The sequence below is a fragment of the Medicago truncatula genome, chromosome 6 (assembly GCF_003473485.1).
Source record: "Medicago truncatula cultivar Jemalong A17 chromosome 6, MtrunA17r5.0-ANR, whole genome shotgun sequence".
NCBI lineage: Eukaryota > Viridiplantae > Streptophyta > Magnoliopsida > Fabales > Fabaceae > Medicago > Medicago truncatula.
The window spans coordinates 16,274,164-16,299,161 of NC_053047.1; the positions used below are offsets into that span (position 1 = coordinate 16,274,164).

The 24,998-nt window shown below is 35.5% G+C and overlaps 3 protein-coding genes across 3 annotated transcripts; 1 reads left to right on the forward strand and 2 right to left on the reverse strand.

Annotated features, from left to right (window-relative positions):
- Positions 1-230: 230 nt before the first annotated feature.
- Positions 231-1,934, reverse strand: LOC120576007 (histone-lysine N-methyltransferase family member SUVH9). The gene has a single exon (XM_039826955.1). It carries the CDS (start codon positions 1,932-1,934, stop codon positions 231-233), a length of 1,704 nt encoding a protein of 567 aa, XP_039682889.1.
- Positions 1,935-12,403: 10,469 nt separating this feature from the next.
- LOC25481642 (UDP-xylose transporter 1) lies at positions 12,404-14,509 on the forward strand. The gene is made up of 6 exons (XM_039826956.1): positions 12,404-12,524; positions 12,607-12,791; positions 13,523-13,590; positions 13,690-13,822; positions 13,932-14,093; positions 14,222-14,509. Exons 1-6 carry the CDS (start codon positions 12,404-12,406, stop codon positions 14,507-14,509), a joined length of 957 nt encoding a protein of 318 aa, XP_039682890.1.
- Positions 14,510-16,956: 2,447 nt separating this feature from the next.
- LOC120576008 (histone-lysine N-methyltransferase family member SUVH9) lies at positions 16,957-18,660 on the reverse strand. The gene has a single exon (XM_039826958.1). The coding sequence runs from the start codon at positions 18,658-18,660 to the stop codon at positions 16,957-16,959; it is 1,704 nt and encodes a 567-aa protein (XP_039682892.1).
- Positions 18,661-24,998: the final 6,338 nt, after the last annotated feature.

The window sequence follows — 24,998 nt, forward strand, 5'->3', positions numbered from 1 at the left end:
AATTTCCTTAAAAATTACGAAACAATTGTCGTACTACCCAACATTTTACAATGAATAATAATATGTTTGTTTGTAACTCATATTACAGTGAAGATTGCACAAAACATGAAAAAAAAAAAAGTACGATACATTGAAGACAATGGTAAACATAAATAAGCTAATGAAAACTCAGCTTCATCATCATAACATAAAGTCAATGAATTAACTTTAAAAAAAACATCAAAAAAGCTCTACCCAGCTTCTACCCCATGATCAAGACTAAGCTCTCTCATTGGAGGGATGTTTTCCATTGCAAATACCATAAGATGGGGAAACATCCAATTACCATGATCAAAGAGAACTAATTGAACAAACACATTTGGAGTTGGGCTATGACTAATATAGCTGGCAACATTCCTCATCATTGATACATCCAATGCAAAATCTAAAGTAGGATATGCTGGATGCACATGATTAGCATCAATCATCGACAAATCTCCCCATTCTTGAGTAGACCTATTCAAAAATCGATTTGGATATATAATAAAAGAGTTATGTTCACCATCCATGGTCAAAATTTCCGCTTGCTCCCTAGTCAAAACAAGTCCGGTGAACTCACATATAAAAGTTCCAGCTAGAATAGGGTCCAAAGACCTAACTCCCCAACTAGTTTCATTAGATCTAAACACTTCCAACCTGTATTTAATACCTTTTTGTGTCACACGGTTTCTGCAATGCGATGGACAGCTACAAAAAGGACCACATTCATAAATCAATGACCTCCCTTTCAAAAGAATCCCACTTTTACTATAAGGGGTAGTGTTGCCATTCATGATTGAAGAAACACATCCATCAACGCATTCAGAACACTCTATCACCCTCATCTTTTTCCTTGTCGTCATACTATGAGGAAGCAAGAACATTGGAAATGCCGCCTTCGGGAGATACTCAAACTGCATAGGATAGAGATCACTATCAATGTCATTATATAGCCTCACACCAATATTCTCCTTCCCATTGGAAATATCATCAGAAAGGACATACATATGATTATCACATAAATGGCCTCTCATAAGCATACTGGCTTCCTTAAGGATCATACTACCCATCTTAGGTTGGCCTTGAACCCTTGATAACATAAACTTATAAACACCAAACCCAGATATACCTTTTTCAAACCAATATTCAATTATCTTATACAAGCCATCATAAACAAAAACCTTACTACTAGTAGTAGAAGTACCACCTTCATACCGAAAACCTCGAATAACCCTGACATCAATCTCATATTGCATACTTCTCACCATAGCAAGGTTGCCTCGTTCCAACTTCTGATCCTGCTTCATATCACCATGGCCAGAGTAGATAATAGAGTCTCCTTGATCATCATCATTATATCCATCAGACACAACCACACTAGTAGCAATGGGTTGGCCATTAGAACTCATACTAGCATGTAAATAATCAATCCCAGCTTGTGGTTGACCGTGTAAGCCAATCACACACATTTCGCTTCTATAGAGAAAAATATCACCAATAGAAACACCAGGAACTGTACCAATAATTTTCACATCAGGAAACAAATACATACCATGATCGTTCATCAGAGTAGAAGCAATCAAGTCATTTCGGACCCTACTATTATTCACTTCTTCTGTCTGGTTTATCAAAGAAGAAGCTTTCAAATTCTTTTTGTTCTTACGATTATTCTCTTCTTCTAGCAAACCTGACACACGAATCGAATCAAACAAAATTCTTGTTCTCCGGACCATCTCACGATACGGACTGTGATCCGCATCCATCTCAGTGTGAACAAGCTCCTTTTTCTGCCCTCTAAGCTTCTGCTTAGATTTTGAAGCTTTTCCCGCCAGAGTGTTGCTGTCGTAATTTTGTAACTCGTTAGAAACTGGAACGATGGTGCGCGATATGGAAGGGTTTGGATCTTGAAAATTCATGTTGTTATTACTGTATTTTTTTTTGTATTTTGTGCTTTGAAAAGTAAATTTTACACACTAAACACTCAATCTTTTCCCTAGAGAGAAAAAAATAAATGAGAGATGTGACTGGTTAAGTGATAAGAAGAGACAGGATAGAGGAAAAATAAGGTGTTGAATAGGTGTAGAAACGTCAAGGATGTTTAAATATAAGATTAGAGAAAGAGATAAAAAGGATGATACATTAGATTGACGATATGATTAAAACTGTTGAATGAGTGGTTTAAAATATGAGGTGTACACATATAAGTGTTTATGCTTATATAGTGAAAGTACTTGCACTTGCACTCGAGTGAACGATGATGACAGTTATTGTTGCCAGAATGTGATAAGAAGGAATCAAATTAGAATATACTGATTTAGTTTTTATTATAAATGGACGCGGTTATTTAAATGAGGTATATTATTTAATGAAATGATATATTCTTCATATCATTTAATATTATTTAATAATTTTCTATTTTCTATTTTCTATTTTGTGTTTTGGTGCCCAAACATTTTTTATTTGAAATTTTTCTAAATACGCGTCTTTGTTGATTATCATGTTATTGATACAAACTTTCCATATAGTGACAAAACTATTTATTTAAAACCGTGTGACGATTCTTTCTAGAAACAACCATGTAATATAGCCTTATTTAGTGCCCAAAATAAATATTTCCTTATTTACAGAATGAAGCAATTTATATAATTATAGGGATATTCTATTGTTCTTTTCGCTATTTATAGGGATATTCTATTGGCTCACAACCATTAAAAAACGTGTCTTACTTGTTTAACAAAAATGATATAATTTTCCTTTTTGTTTACAAATTTTTTAGTATATTAAAATATTAATTATGTAAATTATATTTTTAACAAATTTATTGATTCTATTTCAGATAATTAACATAAACGACAAAATCACGATTCACAACACAGAAATTTGTAAATCAATTTAATCATATTTTAACTTTTATTTAGTGGACACTTAATCCTGAGTTCGTCTCTAATCATAAAATTTATTAATATTTTACGATTTCTATTATAATTAAAAAGAGCAAGCTTGCTAATGATTTTTTTTGTATGTATTTAATATAAAATATTTTGAAATCCCTATGAGCTTAGCTCAGCTGGTAAGTACAATGCATAATATATGCAAGGTCTGGGGTTCAAACCACGACCACCACAAAAAAATATAAAATATTTTGTATGTTATTCCATAGTTTATAAATTTGGTCAATTTTATTTAATCTAATTATATAGGATTAATAAATAAATAAATAAAAGAAGTTTATTATATATATATATATATATATATATATATATATATGTTAGTAGTTCGTTTTGACATAAAAAAAACATTTTATTCTTTTTTTAAGAAGTTGAAATGGAATTTAATAAATTTCTCAACAAAATATAAAGTTAAGTATCTATTTCCAAAAAAATACGCAACGAAAAAATGACATGATGAAAGCTATTCCATAACACCCATACATGGTAAAGGGTGCTGCCACTAGTAGAGCTGTCAAAACGGGCGGTCCGGTCCATTTAGGGACGGGCCTAACGGGCTTCGGGCTTTAATGGGCCAGTCAAAAAGCCCGGTTGAAAAGCGGGCTTGAAATATACTACCCGAGCCCGGCCCTACACGGGCCGGCCCGTATTAAAAATTATATATTTTTTATTTTAAAAAAGTACTATAAAACACTACTATAACTTTTTTATAAATAATATATTTAATATGTTTAAATAATGTCTAGCAATACCTCTTACTTCCACAGAGTCACGAAGGTGCGTGCTGCTTCTAAAAACTTGACCATGCTGCAGGATGGAGACAATACTATTACTGATCTTGCTGTTATTGAGGCGCATGTTTTATCTTATTTTCAATCCATATTTAGTGTCCGCAATTCTTGTGCTTCTAATAATATGGTGGAGCGGCTTATTCCTAATTTGATTACTTCTGCTGAGAATGATGTTTTGTGTCGTGTTCCCTTGAGCACGGAGATAAAGGCTGCGGTGTTTGATCTTAATGGTGACGGTTCTCCAGGTCCGGATGGTTTTAGTGGGCATTTTTATCAAACTTTCTGGGATATTGTCTCATTGGATGTGGTGCAATCTGTCCAGGATTTTTTCACAACAGGTTCTCTTGCTACGAACGTTAACTCTAATTTAATTGTCCTGGTTCCCAAAGTTCTAGGCGCTAAAACCATGGGTGATTTCCGCCCCATAGCTCTTGCCAACTTTCAGTTTAAAATCATAACTAAAATCCTTGCTGACAGACTGGCTTCTATAGCCATGCGAATTGTGTCCGTTGAGCAACACGGATTTATTAAAGAGCGAAACATCTCTGAGTGTGTTATTTTGGCATCCGAGGCTATTAACGGTATGGACCGGCGTCAGCGCGGTGGTAATGTTTCCCTCAAAGTGGATATCGCGAAGGCTTTTGATACTTTGGATTGGGATTTTTTAATTGCTGTTCTTACACAGTTTGGTTTCTCCTTGATTTTCATTCAATGGATTCGGACTATTCTATATTCTGCCCGGCTCTCTATTTTGGTGAATGCAAAAGCGGTGGGTTTTTTCTCTTGTTCTTGTGGTGTTCGACAAGGAGACCCCCTGTCCCCTCTTCTTTTCTGTCTCGCTGAAGAGGTGCTAAGCCGGGCTATTTCTGCTGCTCACTCTGAGGGCCGCATTTCCCCTATGGTCTATGCTCGCGGGGTTCCTTTTCCTACTCATATTTTGTATGCTGATGATATTCTGATTTTTTGCATAGGTACAAAGAGGAATATTAGATGTTTGTTAAATATTTTCCTCGAGTACTCCGCTGTCTCGGGGCAGGTTGTCAATCGCTCCAAGAGCAGATTTTTTACGGGTGCTATGACGAATGCTCGTGTTCAAATGCTTGCTGCCATGCTTGGTTTTAGCGCCGGGTGCATTCCATTTTCCTATCTAGGTTGTCCTATATTTAAAGGGAAGCCGAAAGCCTCGCATTTTCTCTCCATCACTGACAAAATTAAGGCTAAGCTCGCAACTTGGAAAGGAACTACTCTTTCTATCATGGGTAGTATTCAGCTGGTTAAATCAATTATACATGGTATGTTAGTATATTCTTTCAACGTCTACATGTGGCCGCGTCGCTTGTTGTGTTCACTAGACTCCTGGATTAAGAACTTTATATGGAGTGGGGATGTTCTTTCTAGGAAAATTTGCACGGTCTCGTGGAAAATTATGTGTCGTTCTTGGACTGCGGGAGGTCTCGATATTAAATCAACTCGCATGATTAATGATTCTTTAATGTTAAAGTTGGCTTGGGAGCTGGTCTCGGCAGACTGTCAGTGGAGCGCTCTATTTAAGCACAAATATTTTTCAAATGGGCGGCCTTGTCAGAGGTATATGAAGTCTTCTATTTGGTGTGGCATAAAAATGCATCTCTCCACAATTCATTCTAACTCCATTTGGATTGTTGGTACTGATGTTATTCAAAATGGCAACTTTACTCTCCCAGGTTCTCTGTTGCCTCTAGTGTCTCATCTTTTGGACACAGTGGTGCTGCCAACTGCACCTCTCCCTGATTTTTTGGCTTGGCAGCATTCGACAGATGGTAATTTGACCGCAAAAAATGCTAAGATGTTTATGACTCCTGCTGCACCGGTGCTTGACTGGCCGAACCTTATATGGGGTTCTTGCATCCCTCCTTCTCATGCCTTCATCTTTTGGCGTTGGTTCCATGGTAAGATGCCGACTGATGAAAACCTTCGGACTCGAGGCTGTTTTATAGTGTCGGTTTGCAATTGTTGTATGAGTTCTGAGGAATCTTCGAATCATCTGTTTCTCCGCTGCTCCTTCGCGTTGAAATTATGGTCTTGGCTTGGAGGTAAGCTAAATTGTGTGATAAATCTATCCTCTATTGCTTCTCTTTTGGAGTGTGTCCCCAATCGTTGTTCTTCTCAAATAGTGGACATTTACGTGGCTGCTGTGATACATACTTTGCACATTATTTGGCTGTCTCGTAATTCCCTTCGGTTCTCTTCGGATGTGGTTTCTATCCATGCTGCTACGGTGCGTCTGCATTCTGCCATTTCCATGTCTGGTAATATGTCTGTTGGTCACTCTTTACCGTCAGATCAGCCCATTCTTGATGCTTTTAATATTGCTGTTCGCCATCGCAACTTCAAAGACATTATTGCGGTCTTTTGGAAGGCCCCCTCTCCCCCTTGGAAGAAGGTTAACACAGATGGTTCGGTAGTTGATGGTCACGCTGCCTGTGGGGGGATTTTTCGAGATCATTTCGGTACTTTTCTAGGAGCTTTCACTTGTAATTTGGGTCCAGACACGGTGTTTTCTTCCGAAATTATGGGGTACATTTTTGCTATAGAGTTTGCTGCCCAAAATGGTTGGTATAATATCTGGTTGGAGAGTGACTCAACAGGTGCTTTGGCTGCGTTCCACAATCATGCTTTGGTTCCGATTTTGCTTCGCAATCGTTGGCACAATGCTTGTCGACTTGGAGTTCAGCTTATTTCTTCCCATATTTACCGTGAGGGTAATGTTTGTGCTGATCGCTTGGCGAATATGGGACACTCAGTCCATGGAGCGGTTTGGCTTTCATCTTTACCTCCTGAATTAGGCTCCGATTTCTTTCGGGATAGGTGTGGCCTACCTAGCTATAGGTTTCCGTAACCTTGTTTTTATGGTTTTGTTTTTGCTGTTTATATTTTGTTTTTGAGGGTTTTGGCCTAGTCCCCCCTCTCTGTATATATTTTTCCCTTTGTTTAATAAAGTTTTGAGGTTGGCGGCAGACGATGGAGGTTTCCCGAGGTGCCAACCTAGTTGGGATGTCGGTGTTGCCTCTTGATGCTCGTCCAATCTCCCGATCCAGCAAAAAAAAAAAAATAATGTCTAGCACAAAAATTAATTTTAAACATTTTCGTACAAACGTCGTAAACTAAAACGACGAGGAAAATGTTTTAAATAAATTAGATACGTTATGGTTATAGATATTTATATATTCGATCTTTAAAACTATAAATAACGAAACGAAAAAATATAATTTTATATTACATTTATATTTGTGTTAATTTATTGAATTTTCACTTTGTTTATTACTTTGATAATCAACTAAGTAATGAATTATTTGAAAAATATATATATAATTTATAGGAATTTTTTTGTTATGCGGGCTAGCCCTAACGGGTACCGGGCTTATAAGGGTCGGGCTAAATAGCCCTATTAAAATTCGGACTCAATATTTTAGGCCCAAGCCCTATATTTATTCGGGCTAAACGGGCTGGCCCATACGACCCGACCCGTTTTGACAGCTCTAGCCACCAGTCATTATAACTGAAAACGGAAGTCAACATATTTGCTTTTAACCAAGAAAAAGAAATAAACTTTACATTGTCTAATAAGTGAACCAAATCATGAGCTTTGTTTTTACAAATCCTGTTATTTCTTTCCTTCCAAACAATCCAAACACAAGCATGCGAGATCATTTTCAGGAAAGAATGTTTAAATCGCGGTAACCCCGCCACCATATGACCAAACTGATGAAGATGATAGCAAACCAAGTCTGGAGATATGAATGAAATACCGAGCCACTGAAATATAAGGTGCCATAAGTTACCATAGATGTCGTAGCGGAAAAGAAGATGTAACGTAGTCTCCTGACGGTCGCACCCTCCTATGCAAATTGTGTTTTCATGATGAAGAAGTCTCCGACAGAGATGATTGTCTAAGGTAGGAAGTCTATTATGAACGAGTCGCCAAACAAACACAAAAAACCTTTAAAGGAACTTGCTTCACTCACGCTTCGTTATAAAGGTCGCACCCCAAAGCTGTGTCAGGCAACGAAAGATACTGATAAGTCCCCTTAACGGAGTAACCGTTAATAGGATCAAGAATCCACCGCCACCTATCAAGAACATGATCCTGCAAAATAATATGACACAACAAGGCGATCACTCCGTAACAGACTCATCTTCTCAAGGCAAAAGGCGCTTCCTCCACTCCCAAGCACCACCTCGATCCACCCACCCTCTGCTTTCCATCTCCCTCACCATCACCCCTTTATTTTCATACAGATCAAATAGGTGGGGGAATCGAACTCGTAAAGGTACTCCCCCAACTTGAAACTTTTTGCATAAATCAGAGTAAAACAACTAAACAGGATGCTACACTTCTTACAAATAGGAATATAGTAAAATTACTATTTATTTCAATCATCATAAGTCATCAGATTAAATCTTATTGCAGCAGAAAACAATTAAGTTCAACATCATGTTGGCACAACGGTCTCAACTTAAACAACTTATTAAAAATCCAGTTTACGCAAATCTTCAACATAAAAGTATAATCAATACGTAACACATGGAAAACAGCAAAATCCCCATCCCGTTATGTTTCAGAGCGAACCTAAGACGACGACACGTGAGAGAGTCAACTCACTTCAACAGCTATTCTTGATTACCTACAAGTTACCCACGTAGAGGCAACATTTCCAAGCAGAATGGGTGAAATTTCACATTCAATAATAATAAGCATATAATGCATCAAATGCATTTAACAACTTAAGCTTCCTCAATTAATAACATTAATTCTTCATATAACACTTCATTAATAACTCATTGACAAAGGGTGTTCGCTATGGCGAGTTCAGGAAAAAGGGTGTTTGCTATGGCGAGTTAGCTACTCGCCTTGGCGAGCTAAAAAGTTATGCTCTCGGGAGTTTGACATTTTTCACTCAAAAATCCCATTTTCTGACTTCTCTACGTCCAAATTTAATCTAAAAACTTGCCTAATAATTCCCAAACAGGTTAAGGCACTCAAAACATCTAAAACTTGACCTCTAACATTAATTCACAAAATCATGTTTCACTCATTGGGCAACTCGCTATGGCGAATGGTCTAATCGCAATGGCGAGTGACATCTGGGTACACTCGCGAGGCGAAGACGTATCCACTTTAAGCTTTCCAACTCCCACGTTAAGCTTTCACCAGTCGCTCCTTCCCAAACGACTTTCACAAGATGTATCCACTTTTCATTCCCAAACGACTTACACGTCATTCCCTTTTAAGAAATCCACTTTTCATTCTAAGTGTTTGATAGGTCTTTTTTATTCTTATTCTCTCACCCATTTTATCAAATTTAGGTAGACATTTTGTGTTGGTATTTGATAGTTAAAAGAAAGATTTGTTTTGCTAATTAAGCGCTTTGATTTAGTCATGTTGTGTGCTTTGATTTCTGAAGATTGATTCACATTGCATTGACAAAATTTTTCATGACTGTTTCTACACCTTTCATTGCATTGTTTTGGTTTGGGCAAGAGTTTTTGCCGCCGCAGTTTCTATGTCTGCTTTGTGTGCATTGTTGTTACCATTTAGATTCTTCTACGCCTTTGAACGCATCTTGGTGACGATTCTTCTATAGAATTTAAATTTCTAATTCAATACACAACATGAACTATTTACATTAAGACGCAATTAAGTGTTGTTATGATATTCATCAGATTTTAAGTTATCCTTAATGGTGTTGAACTGTAAATGACTATTTTGGTTTCTACCGTATTTTTGCAGGGTATTTCAGTATGTACATGTTGTTATTAGCAATATTTTCACTATTTAAAACCACTGATGAACAATATTAGCTGCTCAATCCTTCTGTCAATCTAAAGGACATGATCTCTATTGGTATGTTCAATTATATTATGTAGATTTCAGTTTCTAACATGTTAAAATCAAGTTATATATGTTAATATGAGCACTCATACCTATAAAACTGTCTGCATTTTTCTCTTTTTTTCAAGTTAATTGAAAGACAACTCTGGATGTTGTTTAGCCATCTTTGTTGTAGGACCTACCCGTAAATGAATCCTTTGAGAAGATGTGATATTAAATTGTTAATCCATTAATGTATGCTCTAGTTAAGACTGCTTATGCCTAATATTCCTGAGCCTATCTTCAATTGAGACCGTTAATGACTAATATTGTTATGGGACCTGTCCGTCAATATGTCTTTTGATTACACGTGTTATGACATTGTTGATGCATTATTTTATGTTGCAGTAGTGATTGCAAATGTTTGTTATTTCTAAACACATTGTAAACTTATTCGTACCAATTCGTCGTTTATAAGAGATTATATTTAACTTAGCCACATGGCTTTATCGAATAAATAACGTGTATTATAAAGATCATTGTGTTATGTTTTTAACTATCCGCACGGGTGGACGATCTAGTAAACACCGCACATAATCAATGTCATTAACCTCCTACTCTTGCAAATTAAAGTACTCCAACTTGTACAACAAACTTGTAAAAAAATTGGAAAATAGTCAAGAGTTTTTAAAAATATGAAATTGGAAAATAGTTAAAAAAAATCGGTGATGTAGCACTCAACCAAGCAATACTAAAAAAAATTATATGCATTAGCGTAACAAAAAACAGACAGACGGACATAAAATATTACAAACGTTAATGTGTGTGTGTATATTCGCGAGGTTGAAGAAAGGAAATAACAATATTTGGTATCATTAAATGATAGCGTGAATAAAAATATTTGTGAGGTTGTGATGATTAAACAATATTAAAATTAAATATATAAGTGATAAAAAGATAAAAAAATTCTTTTGAAAAAAAGATAATAAAATTAAATGGAACGGTTCAAAAAAAAAAAAAAGTTAAATGAAAAGAAAACATATTGAAATATAATATTAAAAAATAAAAGAAAAGGTTCACAGCATGAGTTGAAAAGAGGTGCTTGTGAAATATATTGTCGAGAAGTAGTTTTTAATGTATCATTCAACAACTTTTGGCCAAAGCTCATTCCATTCAATTTTGTGCATTAAAAAAAGTTTCCTTTCTAGTAAGTACTTAATTGTGATCTAACTTCTACTTAAAAATGTGGAGAAGTAAAAAAAAATGGGTCAAACGGTATCTTAATCTCCCACAACAGCTGTGTAGAAGCAACTGAATTTGGGAGAAAAAAAAATTGGAAAATAGTTAAAAATAAAAAATTGGAAAATAGTTAAAAAAAATCGGTGAGGTAGCCCTTAACCAAGCAACACTAAAAAATATTAAATGCATCAGTGTAACAAAAACACAATAGACGGACATAAAATATTACTTTAAACGTTAATGTAATGTGTGTGTGTAAATATTTGCGAGGTTGAAGAAAGGAAATAAAAGTATTTGGTATCATTAAATGACAGTGTAAATAAAATTATTTGTGAGGTTGTGATGATTAAACAATATTGAAATTAAAATAAGTAAACTACTTCTACCCTTGAATAGAGTACGTAGACTACTTCTACCCATGAATATAGATTTCTTTAATTGGTAAGAATAGAACAAATCAATATACAACCAACATGAGTTGGATCTACCAAAATGATCTATTCGGTGTTCAACAATGACTCGAATATGATTCTTTTTAAGAGAGAGAATCTAAGAAAAAAACGATAGATTAATACACAAAAGTGTACAAGCAACATGACCTATTTTTGTAATCCACAATCTGTTGTTGATTGCCGTGTTTGAAATGACCGTAAACAATTGTCATACCCTTAAGTTAACAGCGTTGGTAGGCACCAAGTAACCGTTGGTAGGCACCAAGTAACCAATAATAAAAAATATAAAAGCCACAAAAATTGCATTCTCATACAAGCTCACACATCCTTCAACATCCATTGCATACTCATTCTCTCTTCTCTAACCATTCTTTTTCTCTCTACCTATAAACGCTGAGGCATTTCTCCATATTCCCAAGTTAAGGTATGATCATATGAAAATAATTAATTAATTAATTAAGCAAACTCAGTTATATATTGATATATGAGTTATATGTAGTAAATGACTCTTTGTGGGGAAAAAATTACAATTTTTATATCTTTTTCATAAGTTAAATATTATTTTTGTCTCATATTAATTGACAGAGTTGGCCTTATACATCATGTAGTTACTAACTTACTATTATAAACAAAAACATTTTTGAAATTCATTGAAGAACTAATGTATATGATTTATAATATTGATCAAATACATCAATTATTTAATAAACATATAAAAAGATATAGACATTATTGACATAATATATTTTGAAGAAAAAAAGAGAGAAATGTTAGTATATAAGATATTCGATTTGTTTCAATGAGTATTTACAAAATATCATTTTTCTTAATAATTTTTTTAATTAATATTTAAATTTATTAATGGTCAAAATTGTACATATGTGAAATTCAAACTATGTAAATTAATTATATAAATAAAGTAATATTTGGTCAAAAAATTTGAAATAATATTATATATACATTTTTTTTGCAACGGTAATATTTTATAGACTTATAATATTATATAGGACTATACTTTTTATTCATTTTCAGAAATTAAATAATATTATATACATTAGTTTTGCTTACTGAGAAGAATCTTGAAGAAAAAAAAACTTACAGAAAATGGGAGAGATTGGGAAGATCCAATTGGGTGTTATTGGTGCATTGTTTCTCTCAGTAGCTTCTTCTGTCTCCATTGTCATCTGCAACAAAGCCTTGATGAGCAAGCTTGGCTTCCCTTTTGGTAAGTCGTAATAATCATTTTGTTTCTATCCCAATAATTTATTATTCTACTAACTTTAAATTATGATTTTGATTTGGGTCAGCTACAACGCTTACAAGTTGGCATTTGATGGTCACATTTTGTACACTTCATGTGGCTCAACGTCTAAACTTGTTCGTGACCAAATCAATTGACATGAAAACAATCATGCTTTTTGGATTTTTAAATGGTGTTTCCATTGGATTTCTCAACTTGAGTCTTGGATTCAACTCTGTTGGCTTTTATCAGGTTAAGAATACTTACTCCATCTCATTTTGTTTGTAATTTAAAGAAGGTTAAATTGCATGTTTAGTCCATATATTTTAAGTTGGTCTCTTACGTTTAAAAAGTTTTAGTTCATGTGTGTATTAAATATTGAGTTAACTCTAGTGACATCTCAAAAATTATTTATGTGTGCATTTCTTATATATATGTTGATGTTTTAGACGGAGATTTGACTAAAAGAACAAACTTATTATGATGTTAGTCGTATATTTGTAACCTTTTTATGTGTTTTTTAGTCGATGTACTTTTTTTCTAAAACTTGATTAATATGAAGATAGTAACTATGAAGTTTTTTTTGGTTTTCTTTTAACATCAAATTTTATTAAAATAATGAGAGAAGTGTAAAGAATATTTAACCACGAGATGAAAAAAATACCAAATATTTTCTCTGTTTTAAAATGATTGTAGCTTTGAAATGATTGTTTTGTTCATACGCCTTCTTAGATGCTCTGATCACTCACTCCGCGTTTTTTGCAATTTAATTTCGCGCTCATACGTGAGTTTGCTGAATTGTCCGTGGTAGTGGCTATTTTAGGGTTGTGTCTCATGTTTGTACCACTTTGGTTTGTCTTGTTTGTATCACACGCCAGGGTTTGTGGTTTTCTAGATCAGGGCTTTCGTCTCCATCTTGTACTTCCTATTATTTTAATTTAATATATTTTCTCTTTGCCTAAAAAAAAATGATTGTTTTGCAGATGACAAAACTTGCGATCATACCATTCACACTAATGTTAGAAACCATTTTCCTAAAGAAACAATTCAGGTAAAAACTGAATTAAAGAGCCAAGTACTTGTATTATCTTATCCATTAAATAATAAATCATGGTCACATGCTAATGATCCCTTGTGCTAATTCATGCAGCCAGAAAATAAAATTCTCTCTATTCCTATTACTTGTTGGAGTTGGTGTTGCCTCTATCACTGATCTTCAACTCAATTTTGTGGGAACCATTATTTCCCTTCTAGCAATCATAACAACATGTGTTAGCCAAATTGTATCCTTTATGGTAGCTACTATGTGATTTATTGTTGTTAATTAGTTATGATGGCTTAAAGGTGAAGAAAATTTGATATTTAGATTTCTTAACTTAGTGCTTAATTTAGCTAACCAACACAATACAAAAGAAGCTTAATGTTTCTTCCACACAGTTGCTCTACCATTCTGCTCCATTCCAAGCAGCAATTCTTTTTGTTTCTGGCCCTATTGTGGATCAATTGCTCACCAACCAAAGTGTGTTTGCCTACAAATATTCTTCTACAGTCTTGGTAATGTTCAATCCTAGTTCTCATTAATTATTTGCTATATTTTTATACTGTGGTATGAATGTTTATCATATGAAAAGGATTGATAATCTTGAACATTTTTTTTTTTGTTTGAAAAAACAAACAAACAGGCATTCATCATCCTATCATGCTTGATTGCTGTTTCTGTGAACTTCAGCACGTTTCTAGTTATTGGCAAAACATCACCTGTAACTTATCAAGTACTAGGCCACCTCAAAACATGCCTTGTTATAGGCTTTGGCTACACATTGCTCCATGACCCCTTCAATGGAAGGAACATTATTGGAATATTGATTGCTATTTTTGGAATGGTTTTGTACTCTTATTTCTGCTTAGAGGAGAATAAAAAGAAACAATTATTAGGTGATCTTTCATTGGCCTCTCAGGTACTCAATTAATTATCTTCATGTTCTTCTCCCTTTGTTGATTTCTTTAATTTTTTTTTTTTTTGGTCAAGTAGTCTAGTGGCTAGAGCTCACACAATTTAATTGTGGAGAAGTGGAGTGTCCGGGGTTCGAACCCCGGCTCCTGCATATAATATGCAATATCCCTACCAACTGAGCTAAGCTCACAGGGATAGATTTCTTTAATTTTATTTGATATATTTAGGGTTAATAGTGCTTTTCACTCCTGTAATATAGGTCATTTCCAGTTTTCGACCCTTTAAAATTTTCTGTTTGATTTGCATCCTTGTCAAACTTTTTTTTTTCTTTTCCGGAAAACACCCCTCCTCCATCCAACTCATCAAATCCATCATATTTTTCCGGAAAACTTTTTTTATTTGATTTGCCTTTAGAATTGACTCCCCTCTTGAAGAAACCACCCGAATTCCTAATAATAGAAGACTCATTGCGTGAAATATTTCAAGATGGATTTCAAACAAGAAAGGGGATTCTAGTGAGAGGACTGTTGTTCATCCTATTGATGTCAGTATCCTCAACATTGGTCGTCATATTGCCTTTAATGAAAATTTTAGCTTCTTTCATGCTCATACATAGTCAAACAACAAGTGTAGATACTTCAAAGACGTGGAAGATCATTGGTAAGATATTAAAAATTAGGAGGTTGAGCGAGTTAAAAATAACAACAAAAAAGTATATGATGGAAAGAGAACAAGATACCTTGAAGGATGAGAATAAGAAGCTTCAGAACAAGTGGAACAGTTGCAAAACATTTGATTCCGCGTAAATGACGACTAAAAATATGATGATATTTTAGCTATGCTTTTGACTCATCTCAGTATGGTTGTTTTAGAGGATCTTTTTTTTATGGTTAAGATATATTTTGTATTGTTTTCATTTGATTTAATGTAATTTTATTTTCTCATGAAATCGGCAACTCCATACGTGTTTTGAGTAATTTTAGTGAGAAATCATGTGAATCGGTAAATCAAGACATCACATCAAGTTATGGATACGAAAGAATGAAGAACAATGGAGTTCATGGAAGTTTTTGAAGACAATACAATGTGAAAAATAAACTTCAAGTCCGAAGATATTAGCATGGAAGATGATTACTTAAAGAACAAAGAAAAACGACATTTTCTACACAATTCCTTTCCCGTGCACTCATGATGCGTCTGCATCCTCCCCAAGCGCGTGACACTATTATGAGGGCAATATTTCATGACCCATGCATCCCAGCAAACGCCTCTAAGCACCCAGTGTGCATGTTATCAGAAAAATATGTCTTGTGTGTCTTGTTTATTAAGCTGGATTAGTGGAGAATGCCTTAAATGTTTGCACCGCAACCGTTATGAATTTTATTTCTGTGTATATATATATATATCAGTGTGTGTGTGTGTGAAAACAAATTTTTATGTCATAATATAATAAAATTTTGAAAACGTATGAGTATTTTGAAAATATCACTATTAATGCAGTACTAGCGTCCATACTGAAACTCATGTGCCCGTCTGTCTGCTTTTTCTACTGCGCTCAATGGGGTTTGTTGGTTGAGATAAAAAAATTGTTGATATTGATATGGATAAAGTGATATATGATATGGATAATTTTCAAAGTGTGAATGTTTTAATGGATAAAAGTAGAATTTTGCAAATGTAGGTTATTTTGTGGATTTAGGATAAAGGAGAATTTTAAAATTTGGATAATGGTGTAGATTTTACATAATAGGTGCATTTCCAAAGTATGAATTCTTTTGTTGATATGGTATTGGTCGACTAACACCATTTTGTATCAAATTGGACCAAAGGTTATGGTGATTGGGGTTCATAGGCAAAAGAAATGTGTATAAGAAAATTTAAAAAGAGATAATATAAATAATTTAGATTTAACCTAGATTTTTTTTTGTGTGGAATAGATTTAACCTAGATGTTAATGATAAATTATATAGAAATGACTATAAAAAGTATCCCTTGATGATAATTCTACCTTCATTGGTTTTCAATGAATTGTCTTTAAACATAAATATAAATAAGTAAATAATATTTTATCCAAAAGCAAAGGAAAATAACATTTTCAAACAAAAGCACGGTTATGGAAAATGGAACGCATTTTGCAATAGTGGTGCTCTTATTCTTGCCCAATTATTAAATGGTAATAAAGTGAAAAAGAAAAAAAGTTTACAAAATAATAAATAAAATTTCCAAATAACCAATTTCCTTAAAAATTACGAAACAATTGTCGTACTACCCAACATTTTACAATGAATAATAATATGTTTGTTTGTAACTCATATTACAGTGAAGATTGTACAAAACATGAAGAAAAAAAAAAGTACGATACATTGAAGACAATGGTAAACATAAATAAGCTAATGAAAACTCAGCTTCATCATCATAACATAAAGTCTATGAATTAACTTTAAAAAAAACGTCAAAAAAGCTCTACCCAGCTTCTACCCCATGATCAAGACTAAGCTCTCTCATTGGAGGGATGTTTTCCATTGCAAATACCATAAGATGGGGAAACATCCAATTACCATGATCAAAGAGAACTAATTGAACAAACACATTTGGAGTTGGGCTATGACTAATATAGCTGGCAACATTCCTCATCATTGATACATCCAATGCAAAATCTAAAGTAGGATATGCTGGATGCACATGATTAGCATCAATCATCGACAAATCTCCCCATTCTTGAGTAGACCTATTCAAAAATCGATTTGGATATATAATAAAAGAGTTATGTTCACCATCCATGGTCAAAATTTCCGCTTGCTCCCTAGTCAAAACAAGTCCGGTGAACTCATATATAAAAGTTCCAGCTAGAATAGGGTCCAAAGACCTAACTCCCCAACTAGTTTCATTAGATCTAAACACTTCCAACCTGTATTTAATACCTTTTTGTGTCACACGGTTTCTGCAATGCGAAGGACAGCTACAAAAAGGACCACATTCATAAATCAATGACCTCCCTTTCAAAAGAATCCCACTTTTACTATAAGGGGTAGTGTTGCCATTCATGATTGAAGAAACACATCCATCAACGCATTCAGAACACTCTATCACCCTCATCTTTTTCCTTGTCGTCATACTATGAGGAAGCAAGAACATTGGAAATGCCGCCTTCGGGAGATACTCAAATTGCATAGGATAGAGATCACTATCAATGTCATTATATAGCCTCACACCAATATTCTCCTTCCCATTGGAAATATCATCAGAAAGGACATACATATGATTATCACATAAATGGCCTCTCATAAGCATACTGGCTTCCTTAAGGATCATACTACCCATCTTAGGTTGACCTTGAACCCTTGATAACATAAACTTATAAACACCAAACCCAGATATACCTTTTTCAAACCAATATTCAATTATCTTATACAAGCCATCATAAACAAAAACCTTACTACTAGTAGTAGAAGTACCACCTTCATACCGAAAACCTCGAATAACCCTGACATCAATCTCATATTGCATACTTCTCACCATAGCAAGGTTGCCTCGTTCCAACTTTTGATCCTGCTTCATATCACCATGGCCAGAGTAGATAATAGAGTCTCCTTGATCATCATCATTATATCCATCAGACACAACCACACTAGTAGCAATGGGTTGGCCATTAGAACTCATACTAGCATGTAAATAATCAATCCCAACTTGTGGTTGACCGTGTAAGCCAATCACACACATTTCGCTTCTATAGAGAAAAATATCACCAATGGAAACACCAGGAACTGTACCAATAATTTTCATATCAGGAAACAAATACATACCATGATCGTTCATCAGAGTAGAAGCAATCAAGTCATTTCGGACCCTACTATTATTCACTTCCTCTGTCTGGTTTATCAAAGAAGAAGCTTTCAAATTCTTTTTGTTCTTACGATTATTCTCTTCTTCTAGCAAACCTGACACACGAATCGAATCAAACAAAATTCTTGTTCTCCGGACCATCTCACGATACGGACTGTGATCCGCATCCATCTCAGTGTGAACAAGCTCCTTTTTCTGCCCTCTAAGCTTCTGCTTAGATTTTGAAGCTTTTCCCGCCAGAGTGTTGCTGTCGTAATTTTGTAACTCGTTAGAAATTGGAACGATGGTGCGCGATATGGAAGGGTTTGGATCTTGAAAATTCATGTTGTTATTACTGTTTTTTTTTATTTTTTTTTGTATTTTGTGCTTTGAAAAGTAAACTTTACACACTAAACACTCAATCTTTTCCCTAGAGAGAAAAAAATAAAAGAGAGATGTGACTGGTTAAGTGATAAGAAGAGACAGGATAGAGGAAAAATAAGGTGTTGAATAGGTGTAGAAAAGTCAAGGATGTTTAAATATAAGATTAGAGAAAGAGATAAAAAGGATGATACATTAGATTGACGATATGATTAAAACTGTTGAATGAGTGGTTTAAAATATGAGGTGTACACATATAAGTGTTTATGCTTATATAGTGAAAGTACTTGCACTTGCACTTGCACTCGAGTGAACGATGATGACAGTTATTGTTGCCAGAATGTGATAAGAAGGAATCAAATTAGAATATACTGATTTAGTTTTTATTATAAATGGACGCGGTTATTTAAATGAGGTATATTATTTAATGAAATGATATTTTCTTCATATCATTTAATATTATTTAATAATTTTCTATTTTCTATTTTCTATTTTGTGTTTTGGTGCCCAAACATTTTTTATTTGAAATTTTTCTAAATACGTGTCTTTGTTGATTATCAAGTTATTGATACAAACTTTCCATATAGTAACAAAACTATTTATTTAAAACCGTGTGACGATTCTTTCTAGAAACAACCATGTAATATAGCCTTATTTAGTGCCCAAAATAAATATTTCCTTATTTACAAAATGAAGCAATTTATATAATTATAGGGATATTCTATTGTTCTTTTCGCTATTTATAGGGATATTCTATTGGCTCACAACCATTAAAAAACGTGTCTTACTTGTTTAACAAAAATGATATAATTTTCCTTTTTGTTTACAAATTTTTTAGTATATTAAAATATTAATTATGTAAATTATATTTTTAACAAATTTATTGATTCTATTTCAGATAATTAACATAAACGACAAAATCACGATTCACAACACAGAAATTTGTAAATCAATTTAATCATATTTAATCACCATTCACAACACAGATAATTAACATATATAGGATTATTAAATAAAAGTGAAAGAAGTTTATATATATATATGCACGTTAGTAGTTCGTTTTGACATAAAAAAAACATTTTATTCTTTTCTTTAAGAAGCCAAAATGGAATGTAATAAATTTCTCAACAAAATACAAAGTTAAGTATTTGTTTTCAAAAAAATACGCAATGAAAAAATAACATGATGAAAGCTATTCCACAACACCTATACATAGTAAAGAGTGCCGCCACCAGTCATTATAACTGAAAGCGGAAGTTAGCATGTTAGCTTTTAACCAAGAAAAAGACATAAACTTTACATTGTTTAATAAGTGAACCAAATCCCGAGCTTTGTTTTTTTAAAAATCATGTTATTTCTTTCCTTCCAAACAATCCAAACACAAGCATGCGAGATCACTTTCAGGAAAGAATGTTTAAATCACGGTAACCCCGCCATATGACAAAACTGATGAAGATGATCGCGAACCAAGTCTGGAGATATGAATGAAATACCGAGCCACTGAAATTTACGGTGCCATAAGTTACCAAAGATGTCGCAGCGGAAAAAAAGATGAAATGTAGTCTCCTGACAGTCGCACCCTCCTATGCAAATTGTGTCGTCATGATGAAGAACTCTCCGACGGAGATGCTTGTCTATGGTTGGAAGTCTATCACGAACGAGTCGCCAAACAAACACAAAAAACCTTTAACGGAACTTGCTTCACTCATGCTTCGTCATAAAGGTCACGCCACAAAGGTGTGTCACGCAGCGAAAGATACTGATAAGTCCCCTTAACGGAGTAACAGTTAATAGGATCAAGAATCCACCGCCACCTATCAAGAACATGATCCTGCAAAATAATATGACACAACAGGGACGATCACTCCGTAACAGACCCATCTTCTCAAGGCAAAAGGCGCCTCCTCCACTCCCAAGCACCACCTAGATCCACCCACCCTCTCCTTTCCATCTCCCTCACACTCACCCCTTTATAGGTGGGGAAATCGAACTCGTAAAGGTACTCCCCCCATCCAATTATCCAACCAAAAGTAGGTGATACTCCCTCCACCAACCACCCTACAAACATCAACCTCGATCCACCCCCCCCCCCCCCCCAACCCGACACCACTACGAATGACAGACAATATCCGCCATCACATCGAACTATCCCCCCTTCCCTCCTCTTCATACCTCACCCCCCTACTTATCAACCAACATACGCCAACACCACTTCCCTAACAAAGCTATATTAAATTCCATCAACCTTCTGACACCTAACCCACCCTCATCCATCGGTAAACAGACGGAATTCCAATCAACTTAAGCAATTTTTTTGCTAATATCCTCACCACCACCAAAAAAAATAATTAAATAATGATTCGATAGAAGAAATTATACATGTGGGAGACTTGAAGAACAAAAGAAAGTAAACCGAAAGAGATGACATGACATATTTCAAGAGAATTAGACGACCACCAAACGAAGGAAATTTTCTTTCTATTTCGAATCGTTGAGGCAATGCTTAACCCAAGTATGGGGGGAGCCAATAAAGTGTCTTGTCTTGTTTAGTTAAGTGTCATAGTGTTCCAAACTCCCTTGAATTTAAATTTTTTGTTTTATTTTAATTGTGAAAGTCATGTAAAGCAGCTTGTTTTTATTGTGAAATATGACATAAAGTTTTTGTCAAGTATGGGGAGTTTGATGAGTCATTATTTAGTGTTTTTAATAGATTATTTAAGTCTATTTTATTTAGATCTTTTGTGTTTTTATTTCCTTTTTAGAACTATTTTACTTCAATTGCAAGTTATTTAATTTTAGGAACAAATAGTTCAAAGATTGAGTCTTGGAACAAAAGAACGGAGATTTGGAGTTGATTCAGGCTAAAAATATGAAGATTCTGTGCAAAAATACAGACACAGCCCGTGCCTTGAAGACACAACCCGTGCCTCCAAAATTTTAAAGCCAAACACACAAGTCAGAGACTTGGCACAACCCGTGCTGCCGGTGGCACGGTCGTTGCTTCTTCGACAAGCTTCCTGTTTAGTTTATTTCTAACCTAAAGCCCGCGGTTTCTCGTGGAACATTCTATTGATGTATTTCTTGGGCTTAAGTAGTTGTAGACTATAAATAGAATAGCTAGCATACATGTTGATTCATCTCTTGGTCTTGGAAGTTAATAAAGACAATTGTTTTCCTTTGAATAAAAGTTCATCTTTACTTTATTTTATGTTCATATTCTTCTTCTTCTTCTTCTTCTTATTCTCTTCTATGTCTAAAATGCACATGAGTGAGTAGACTTCTTTGTCTTGATATTGTTGGATGAGTCTAACGACCTAATCCTATCATGCCAAGCCTCGAACCCTAATTTTATGTAAATCTATTTTCTAATCTATTTCACCGTTCTTATAATCGATAACAAATATTAATCGATGAATCGAAAGATGAAGTTTAATAGTTGTTATTGATTCATCACAAATATAAAGTGAAGGATCGAAAGATGAAGTTTTGATATTGGAACAAGTGAAATTAGGCAAGGGTTCGCAAGGGTAATTCCTATTGCTGGATGCTAGGGTTTGCGATTTGCGGTCTTCCTTCTCCCTCTGCTTATTTTCCCTCTACTGATCCTTTTTTGATGTGTTGTTCTTCCTTCCCTACCTGTCATGTTCGATTGGAAGGCGGAACTGGCCCCTCCAATTCCTTCTCCACGACCACTTTCTCAGGATCCGCCCTCTCAAAGCATCGTGCGCTCCTCGCTTGCAGTTTCCGCTCAAAATGTTACTCCTTTACCCAAATCGTTTGCTGCGGTGTTAGGAGGTTCTTCAACCTGTGTTGTTGATGATACTCCTCTCCCGACTCCTTGCTTGAAGGGCGACACACTCTCAATCAAAAATTGGCCAAGATGAATACTCAAAAGGCCTTGCTGACTGCCAGTTTGCTTTGCGGGGGCGTCTTACGTTGTCTAAGGGTGACAAACCCTACACGGCACGTGACCTGGCCTCCAAATTAAGCAAAATTTGGAAATTGGTGCATGAATGAAAGTTGGTCCCTCTCTGACGTGGTTTCTATGATTTTTTCTTTCGCACCCCGGCTGATCTTACTCGTATTTGGGCTGCGGGCAGTGTCTCTCTTCAACCGGGTTTTCTTCGTCTCTCTCAATGGTCGAAAGACTTTCATCATAATACTTAGAAACAAACGGATGCCTCCCTATGGATTCGCCTTGTTGCTTTGCCCCAGGAGTATTGGCGTGAACGAACTCTTAAGGAAATAGCTAGTGCAGTTGGTACTCTGATTTCTATTGATGCCACGACTCGTAAACGGGCGTTTGGTCACTATGCCCGCTTATTAGTTGATATTGACCTCTCAAAGAAGATTTTTGACGAAATTCTTGTGGAACGGGAGGGGTTTGCATTCAAAATTGAAGTTCAGTATGAACGGCGTCCTTTTTTCTGTCACCACTGCTATGTTATTGGGCACGATGTTACGTCCTGTAGGTGGCTGCATCCAGACCTGAACAAAGAGAACCGGGGAAAATCCAAGGTGGCACCTATTTCTAAGAAGGTGTCACAGCAGCCTCGCGGTGACAAAGGAACCTCCTCTTCAGCTCAATTTATTCCTGTGCTACAGCAAGTTTCAGCCACAGAGAAGCCTGTAGAAGATTCGACAGCACAGGTTATCCCAGACAATATCACTCAAGGGCCGCTTCCTACGCCGGTACCAGTGTTAGAACTAGTTACTCTTTCTGAGCCGCATGAGGATCGCTCCATTGATGAGGAGGAACTTGCTGGTACGACACCAACTCCTACTAGGTCGCCCACAGGTTCTAATATTGAAAACACTGCTGAAAATATTGAAACTGATATTGCACGCAGTTCTGTTGAAGTTACTGCAACTGGCCTTGTTGAAACTGAATTGGCAGTAGAGCAGACAACCGACCGTTAAGTACCAGTTTCACCACCTACAATCACTGCTGGTCCTGCAATGACTACAAATGCGGACATTGATGTTAACTTGATCGATAACAGCTCCCATGATGTTGAACAGAGCGATCTGCAAGATCTTACTCGTATTGTTGCCCCGGTTCAGCAGCCTCCTCCAAGGCTTCAGCAAGATCTTGAACTTTGGCAACGTATTAAAGAATATGATAAAAAAGCGGTGGAGGATCCAACAATATTGGCTTTGTTGAAAAAACAACAAAGTATTATGCGTAAAGAACTTCTTGATGGGAAGCCGCCTTATAGCACCCGCTCTAGGGGTCCTACCTCCTCCCGTCAATGAATTGTTTCTATTGGAATATTCGAGGTATTGGTAACACTGATACTCGAGTTACACTTAGAAATTTATTTTTGTCTCATAAGCCTTTGTTACTTTTTATTGCCGAACCAATGGTTACGATTGATAAAATTCCTGCTTGGTTTTGGAAGAGTATTGGGGTCTGTAACTTTTCTATTAATGATAGAAGTCCGTTGATCCCTAATTTATGGGCGCTTTGGGGTACTGAAGTAAACCATACTATTATATTTATGTCTTCTCAGTGTATTGCTATGGAGGTGTTTTATCTGCAGTCCTCTTTTTATATTGCGGCTATATATGCCAGTACGTTGTATTTGTCCCGTCGGGATCTTTGGGCAGACCTTACTTACATTCAAGGTAGATACCAGGGGCCTTGGTTATTTATTGGAGACTTTAACGCCGTTTTGGGTGCGCATGAGAAGCGCGGTCGTAGGCCTCCGCCTCCTCTGTCGTGTTCGGATTTTTTGCAGTGGTCTAACGCTAATTTATTAATTCATCTTCCTACTATGGGGCCTTTTCTTACTTGGTTGAATGGTAGACTTGGTGCGGACTCTATTGCTCTCAGATTGGACAGAGCAATCTGCAACGATATTTGGTTGAATTTTTGGAGGCGCGCTAATTGTAATTCTCTTATCCGTCATCACTCTCACCATCATCCTTTATTGTTGTCTATTGATGCCATGGGCACTAAGATTGCGATTCCTTTCAAGTTTTTCAAAACATGGACTTCTCATGTTGACTGTAGGCGGCTGGTAGTTGATACTTTGTCCAAAAATGTCCGTGGTTTTGGTATGTTACGTCTGCAACTGAAATTAAAAAATTTAAAGGTAGTGTTTAAGCATTGGAACCGTACTATCTTCGGGGATGTTGATAGGCAAGTTCGGCTGGCTGTTGATGAAGTGCACCGGATTCAGCATTTAATTGATACATTGGGCATTACGGCTCAGTTATATGCCCAAGATCTTGAGGCTCAGTTACTCCTCACCAAAGCTTTGAATGCTCAGGACCAGCTTTGGAAAGAAAAGGCTAGA